At 31.6% G+C, this 8827-nt stretch overlaps 1 protein-coding gene across 1 annotated transcript; it reads left to right on the plus strand.

Annotated features, from left to right (window-relative positions):
* Positions 1 to 514: 514 nt before the first annotated feature.
* On the plus strand, positions 515 to 8197 carry LOC106476980 (ras-related protein Rab-4B-like; the record flags this gene model as incomplete). The annotated part of the gene is made up of 4 exons (XM_013937594.2): positions 515 to 595; positions 966 to 1080; positions 5031 to 5093; positions 8017 to 8197. Coding segments are annotated over 4 exons (440 nt in total), but the record flags the coding sequence as incomplete, so codon positions are not given.
* Positions 8198 to 8827: the final 630 nt, after the last annotated feature.

Below are 8827 nucleotides of genomic sequence, written 5' to 3' on the forward strand. Positions count from 1 at the left end.
TAAACAATTAAACCAACCATTTATTTTTCCAGGAAGTTGTCACTTCCCCTTCAATTCCTGCAGAAGTGCTGGTATCCACTATTACCAGTTGTAACTCATTCTATAAGTCATCAGTTACCCTTGAGAAATGTAAACAATTAAACCAACCATTTATTTTTCCAGGAAGTTGTCACTTCCCCTTCAATTCCTGCAGAAGTGCTGGTATCCACTATTACCAGTTATAACTCATTCTATAAGTCAATCACTCTTTTAGAAATATCTTTTCAAAACCTTGAATTTTGTCTTCTCATCCTATTATCTTAAGAATATAACACAAGGAAATCAGGTGCGTTTATCCTATTACTTCTTGGATAATCTAAAACAACTTAAGACCTGGTGATTTAACTACATTTACTGTTGTTAGGAATGTTTTGTTTGAAACTCAAGATATTTATTGTGTATTTTTATGAAGGTATTATAACTTATATGTACACATCATAGAAATAGGAAGGAATCTTAAATTTTTATCTTTTAGATTTCCTTTTCAAGTTTTTGGTTATTGGAAGTGCAGGCGCTGGAAAGTCTTGTTTACTTCACCATTTTATTGAAAATAAATGTAAGTTATGTGTATTTAATTTCTTTTCATTAAATATTTTTAATAGTGTGATTCAAAAATTCTTTTTGAAGGATTTACTTTTAAAATCATACATTTTCCCTAGATAATAATGCATCTTTTTTAACTTGGAAAAAATAAAATGAAAGTCACAGCTTTTCAGGCTTCGGTCTTATGTATATTTTTATAACCAATTACAAGTATTTGGAATACATAGATATTGTTATGTTCTTTATGTATGTGATAATTTAGGTAAGTAAACTGTACAAGTAGTTTTGAATGTAAAAGTGATTATTTAGATGATATTTCGATACATGTAGACTGTAAGTGGAAGATATTTTTAAGAGTGTTGAAGTAATGTGTTTTTCTGTAGTTAAAGCAGATTCAAGTCACACAATTGGTGTTGAGTTTGGGTCAAAAGTGGTGAATGTTGGAGGTCGATCAGTAAAGCTACAGATATGGGATACTGCAGGTCAAGAGCGGTTCAGGTCAGGTACATTTTGTAATTCTTGAGAACATGAGAAAGATTAAAATGACAGATGCTTTGATCCATGAAGGTCTCTTCCACTTGTCAAAAACTAATATCAATGTCATCTTTAATATCCACACAGTTATACTAATAATGTTTAAAATAATACACATATCGTCAAGTAAGCCACTCTCCAAGTGTTTAACTCTAAATGAGATACAGTCTTGCCAAAGAAACATTCTGTATCTGACTTCTATCAATTAAATGGTTATTGTCACATTATTCAAGTTCCTAAGAATTGGAAACATACTATTCAACACATCTCTTTTTCTGTCCTTCAAAGAAAACAGATAAAAATTTCAAAGCCCATCATTTTGGCTCTTCTTTTTTTTTTTAAGCAAGTTATAATTTTAGTAGATTGCCTCTGTCTTCTTTATATTGTGTTAATATCTTTCAGGTACAACAGTTTTACGTAGATATGTTCCTAAAAAATTCAAACTTTATGTAATTACATTCTAGAATTCTTTCTGCTTTTTTTCATGACAATTACAAACCCACTTGAAGATTGTGTTGGTAATCACTTTTCCAGTTACTGCAATATTCCTTTTGTAGAAAAGGGTGGTCCCTTCTAGAGCTGGGCAGTTTAATCAACTACCACTAATCTAGTCCCTTCAAGTTTTTATAACTCGGGTGATTTTTTTACACTTCTCAACATTGAAACTTACTTCCAACTTCCTGGTCAGTCTCTCCCTCAGGACATTGGTGACCATGGTCTTCCACAGATCTCTTCTTGTTGAGACACAAAGAATTTCTAATGTTGATACATTCATCCATTTAGATAGACTCTTGACATAAGTCAACCTCAGTCTTTCCAGTTATGATCAGACTTTCAATTTCTTCTTTCCTCATAACGTGTCCAAGAAACTCCAAATGTCTTTTTCTGATGTTAGTCAGCAGCTTCCTCCTGCAACATGCTCTTGACAGAATATTTTCATTTGAGGTGTGACTTGTCTAACATGCCTTCAAGATGTGCCTTAAGAACCAGAACTCAATTTCTTTAATTATCTTTTCCATACTTAGCAATATTGTCCAACATTCTGATGTATACGTGAGAACTGGTATAATATAACAATCCAAAACTCTCAACTTCATCACCATAGAAATTTTATTATTTTTCAGTATCTTTTTCATTTTCAGAAATGCATCTTTCGCCACCTCTATTCTCCATTTTATTTCATGATCATATTTACCATTTGATGTTGCCCAGGTAGTTGAATTTATTGACCTGCCTTATCTGTTCCCCTCTGAAATATATGCTATTAACTTAGTATCACCACAATTTTGGTGTTATCTAAATCATTGATGTGAATAGTAAATAATAAATGTTTCAGAACTGACCTTTCAGAAACTCCATTAATCATATTTTTTCCAATCTTAAAATAAATTACCATCAGCATTTTTGCCACCAGGCCAATTTTTGTCCATATCTTAACTTTTACAACAATTTCATGGTATGGGTCACTTGTACATTTTTTATATCCTTCTTGTATGTTTAATATATTTTAGATATAAGGTTTAATTTGTTAATGCATAAAGGTAGTAGTAGTAGTAGTAGTACGGTAAGCCTAGAAATAACCGATGGCCAGTTCAAATACAGATGTTTGATGATGACTTAACTTTTTAAAATAATTATTGAAGTAACAGAGCACATTAAAATTACATATTCTTTACAACAGACAACTTCAACAATGCATCAACAACAAAATGGTGATTGATCCAATGTTAATTTATAACAACGTAACAAGAAGTTTAGAAAAAATAAAATTTTGTGTATAATGTTAAAGCCATAAAGTAAGTGTTTTAAAATGTCATTTTAAATAATGAATTACTGTTTAATTTGTATAATATAATTGTTTTAAAACTCAAGATGCTGCTGGTTTGCTGAATACCTTGTATGCTACTGAGAAATTTCAGTTCATACATAAATTATGGTATTGATAAACTGGCTTTTGTGGACCAACCGTTTATATTTTATTAAACTTAGTTAACTCTAGATCACACTCTTACTTTTTACGAGTGGAGGAACTTTTCTTAATTCATAGAACCAGTACTTGTGGAATAAAAATTTCTTAAGCTAAATATTTTCTTGCAATTTTGATAACCCTGTCTAGTTTTTAAATGTTGATAATTTAAGTTATTGTCTAGCTCTACCTATGATTCAGGGTAGTTATACATGAAAAGATTATTGTTGGTGTTTCTTCCTGAGCTTCACTGATTGCAGGGTAGTTATACATGAAAATATTATTGTTGGTGTTTCTTCTTGAGCTCCACTGATTGCAGGGTAGTTATACATGAAAATATTATTGGTGGTGTTTCTTCTTGAGCTCCACTGATTGCAGGGTAGTTATACATGAAAATATTATTGGTGGTGTTTCTTCTTGAGCTCCACTGATTGCAGGGTAGTTATACATGAAAATATTATTGGTGGGGGTTTCAACCCGAGCTCCACTGATTGCAGGGTAGTTATACATGAAAAGACTATTGGTAGGGTTTCTTCCCGAGCTCCACTGATTGCAGGGTAGTTATACATGAAAATATTATTAGGAAGAAACACCAACGAGCTCCACTGATTGCAGGGTAGTTATACATGAAAATATTATTGGTGGTGTTTCTTCTTGAGCTCCACTGATTGCAGGGTAGTTATACATGAAAATATTATTGGTGGGGGTTTCAACCCGAGCTCCACTGATTGCAGGGTAGTTATACATGAAAAGACTATTGGTAGGGTTTCTTCCCGAGCTCCACTGATTGCAGGGTAGTTATACATGAAAATATTATTAGGGTAGTTATACATGAAAAGACTATTGGTGGGGTTTCTTCCCGAGCTCCACTGATACACAAATTATGATTAAGTGAACTTACAAATGTTGCCGTGATAGACTATGGTGCATCACATGGAACGTGACATGTGTATGTTTTGTATCAAAGTTACCGCCATCCATCCCGAAGATAGACCAAATTTCAGTTAGCTGAGAAATTTATATAATAGTACATTATTTTGGATTAATTTTCTGGAAAATTCTCGTGTTAGGATTATCATTTTCTCTTGAATGATGATTTGTGTTTATCCTTTGCATCCAAGTTGATTTAATTTATTTAACTCCATAATAAATATAAACATACAAACATAAAGTAACTGTAATTATAACTCCGACTCTCATCTCTACCTTGATGGATGAAAACTGAGTGTCTTAGCTTCCTGAAAGTTATCTGTATTTAAGTTTCGGTGTATATGTACAAGTGATATTATTAACTGAACTTGCGTAGAATAACTTGGGTATGTAAGTTGTTTATATTTCACTCCTCGTCTTATGTCACACAACACGTCCAGTTATTTCTCTCTGGTCACCATTTGCAGGTCTATATAATCTATTTCTTCTGCACATAATGAACAGACTCTTCTAAGAAAACGAAAGGATTCATTTGATCAGTAAACTTAATGTCATTATTATTTTATTTTGTAATTATGTTTCTGCTTTGGTGGAAAAGTGTAGAATGTTCCTAGTGGTGTCAGAATGATAAAATGTTATTTAAAAAATTGGAGCACATTTACAATATGAAGAAAATAGCTATTATACAATTCTTCTTCTTCAGAATTAACTTCAGTTTATCAGTCATCAAATTCTCTTGAACCTGTTTGTAATTATGTTTCACTGATTATCACAGTGTTGTTGGATGTGTTCGTGATGAAATGTACATAGGGCATATCAAGTGCAAGAACCATTTATTTCATCGATGATATTAATTGTAAATCGTTACATTCTACAGTCTATGCAAAAATTATTTTAAACTTTTGCTTGAAGATAAAACGTTTAAGAATTATTTAAGTTTAATAAAAGTGTTTAATGCATGCTCTTATGAGCATAATGTGTGTAATTTTTAGTTTTTTTCGGTAAACATACATTGCAGGTCTGTGACCAGAAGCTATTATAGAGGGGCTGCTGGTGCCTTATTAGTGTATGACATGACCAGGTAAAGACCAAGATTTATTATTTCATTTAAAACTGTTTATTTACTATAGTACTGTTGACACGTAGTCTAATAATTAATTAAGTCCCAGAATAATTACTCTGATATTTACCTTCAAACAACAAAGAAGCTGGTTATATCAAATTTCTGAGAATTTAAAAATAAGTATTATAACTATAAAAACATTCAGAATCGTAGTCTAATTGATACTGACATGTACTAACTTTTCTCAACGCTGATGTAGTTTGTGAGATGTTCTTGAGAAAAACTACATATATATAATTAAAATAGTAAGGTGTGGGAAACTTTTTAAACTATGCAAAAATTAAATCAGTAGTAGAGAAAAATGTGGATGACATCACTATATGCATAAGGGAACAGTGGGTGGAGGTAGTACTATACATTTAAAAGGGAAAGGTATTTGGGAAATGGATCTGTTGTCCTTCAGAGCCCCATCTCAGACAGCAATGTTTATATGTTACGGTTTTGTGTGCGACTTTCTTCATCTAGGGATCCAGTACTGTCACTCTGTTTGGTTTTAATATCCAGGTTTTGAAATCATTGCCAGATCTGGTGTCTCTTACTAGATAAGTCATCTGGATTGTTATATATTTGATTACACCATTCAGCTCAAAGTGTTTTTTGTGCTACAGATGTTATGGAATAGGTTTAACCTTGCAGTCATTGATACGCCCTGCACGACCTTTAGACTCTATGTCACTCTGTTTGGTTTTAATACTTGCCCCCAATATCCAGGTTTTGAAATCATTGCCAGATCTGGTGTCTCTTACTAGATAAGTCATCTGGATTGTTATATATTTGATTACACCATTCAGCTTAAAGTGTTTTTTGTGCTACAGATGTTATGGAATAGGTTTAACCTTGCAGTCATTGATACGCCCTGCACGACCTTTAGACTCTATGTACTTTAACCTCTTACGTGAGTAGTCTAGCCAGGTCATATAAGGGTTTTAATTACTTTAAATACACAGCACTGCCTTTACTTTTAATAAATTATGTGAATTCAAATACAAAATACCACAACCAGTAAAATGTTTCGTACATGAAACACAAGTTTTTCCCCTAGTCAATACTTAAAATGATTTATAATCCAAAAATTTATAAATTATATTGCTTGTTTCATTGTGTTGTTGTATACATTTCACACGTATTGTGTACAACAGAGTGTGACAAGATTTACACAAGTACACTTGAGCTTAAGGATTTGGAAAACTCGTCACTACTGGTAGTAACAATGAGTCAACCTCAAATTAGAAAACCTGATTGCTATTTACATTCCCTGTATATCTGCTCTCAGTAGTGGTTGGCTGCTTAGTTATATTCTGCCTGTATATATATTTTCATGTTCTTATTTAACTTTTATTTATATAGTTAAACTTTGGGTTACTATACTTTTGAATCGGACTGGCTTAAGATATTGAGCTGATTCTCCAAAAGGAGACGATAGTTATTTTGAACAAGTCCAATCATATTGATTTAGATGGAAGACATACTTTATAAGCTAACAACTTGAAGAGAAGCCGTAAAGTTGAATTCTTTTGGTTTGTAGCCATCTTCAAAGTTTTATTTACAAGGTTCGCAAGTCCTCAACTGTTCTTATTCTTCAGCTGTACGTCCTATGTGTCACATGGCATGTTGAATGCAGCACTGGTTCCTAGTTAGATGTTTGTGATGTCAAAATACAAAGTCTATAGTTTCGTACGAATTAGGAACTCAGATTACCGATATTGATAAGCTAGAATATAAAATAGAACCTTAGTAAAGCTTGGTAAATTATTGTGGAATTCTATGGTATTGATATAGTAATTTGTAATTTTTTTTTATTACTTCAAATGTATGTATAAAACCTGAATAATTTATTTCATTTCACATCCTCCATGTGCGAAATTTTATAAGGCTTAGCAACCTACAACAAGCAGCAAACAAGTACAAAGGTCATAACTAGAAGGGATAATTGGTTGCTTTACTTCTTTATTTACTGTTCTATGTTTTAAGAAAAATAAGTTTAAGAACTTATTTCAAAATTGCTATAATCTATATACATATATAATGTATAATAATTGAAATATGACTGTATATTACAAAATACTAGTGTACTAAAACAAAGCCAAGACAAGTTACTTTGTACAGACCAAAGGTCAGTTTTATATTATTGGATAAGGTATTATGAGTGCACATGCACCGTGCCATTGTAACTTCTGTATGGCTGAAAGATCAATATAATACAAAATAATAAATATATAATGTCATGAGATTTAAGCTATTTAGTCTAAACATTTGTGTTATAATTTGTAGTCATTCTAGAACAAAAAAAAGGCACAAGTTATATTTATTTCCTATTTTTTTATGGTGGTTACAAGATCGGTCAAATCGACCAAACTCGTACAGAGATTTGTTGGTGAAAATAACAGATAAGATATAAAGTTTTTCATACAAAATGTTTGATAAATATCTGAATGTTATATAGGTTTTGCTTGTGAAATTTGAATATTTTCTGATGCATAAAAGTATTTTTAATCATAAAATAAAATAACTTTGCATGTTGGATAAGCAACATGTGAAAACAAAAGAGGCATGAGTTAAACATTGCTTAACAAACCTTAAGACTTAATAAAAAAAATCTGATATTTTGTGTATGAAAGCTCTGTAATGTTAACTGATAATCTCATTAACATTTGCTTACTAATTTAAAAGTTATAGCATGACAACTATAACAAGCACAAAATAGTTATGAGGTCAGTCCCAAAAATGTTAGTGTGTATTTTATTATTGCTACTTTCATATCAGGTGTAGGTAGTACAAAGAAATACTGCTTAGTATTATTCAGGACAAGAAATGTCAAATCTCATTTAATCACTGTTTCAGTAATTCTAATTTTTTTCTTCTTTCCTACCTTACTTGGCAGTCGAGAAACCTACAATGCCTTGACAAATTGGTTAACTGATGCTAGAACGTTAGCCAGTCCTAACATAATGATTCTTCTAGCTGGGAACAAAAAGGATCTGGAAGATGATCGTGAAGTTAGTTTTCTTGAGGCCAGTCGGTTTGCTCAAGAAAATGGTTTGTGTTTTAAATGTTTTTTTTAATCTCTTCATAATCTCATTTAATAACCACTTTGGAATAGCTAAAGAATATTTTTTTTGACAGTTTAGATGTTAGTTGTTTTAAGGTTAGTTATTGAAAGATGATATGCCACAGATATTATTATCTATACGAGTCAAGTCTTCGTATTCTGCACTTACAAAAAACACTAAAACTCAGTATATTGTTGAAGCTACTGAAACTGTCAATTAATCCTTATAATTTTATTGTATTTCTTTCTCATATATTTTTTAATTCTTTGTGTTAATTAACTCTTAATTTTCTAATTTTATTGTATATATTTTTTTAATTCATTACATTCATTAACTCTTTTATTTTTTTATTTTATTGGATTTTACAAACCTTAAGCAGTCTGTTGGCTGTATAAGTAGTGTACTTCCACCTGTCTTTACACAACAAACCTTAACCAGTCTGTTGGCTGTATAAGTAGTGTACTTCCACCTATGTTTACACAACAAACCTTAACCAGTTTGTTGGCTGTATAAGTAGTGTACTTCCACCTATGTTTACACAACAAACCTTAACCAGTCTGTTGGTTGTATAAGTAGTGTACTTCCACCTATGTTTACACAACAAACCTTAACCAGTCTGTTGGTTGTATAAGTAGTGTACTT

This window comes from Limulus polyphemus, unplaced genomic scaffold (assembly GCF_000517525.1).
Source record: "Limulus polyphemus unplaced genomic scaffold, Limulus_polyphemus-2.1.2 Scaffold12401, whole genome shotgun sequence".
NCBI lineage: Eukaryota > Metazoa > Arthropoda > Merostomata > Xiphosura > Limulidae > Limulus > Limulus polyphemus.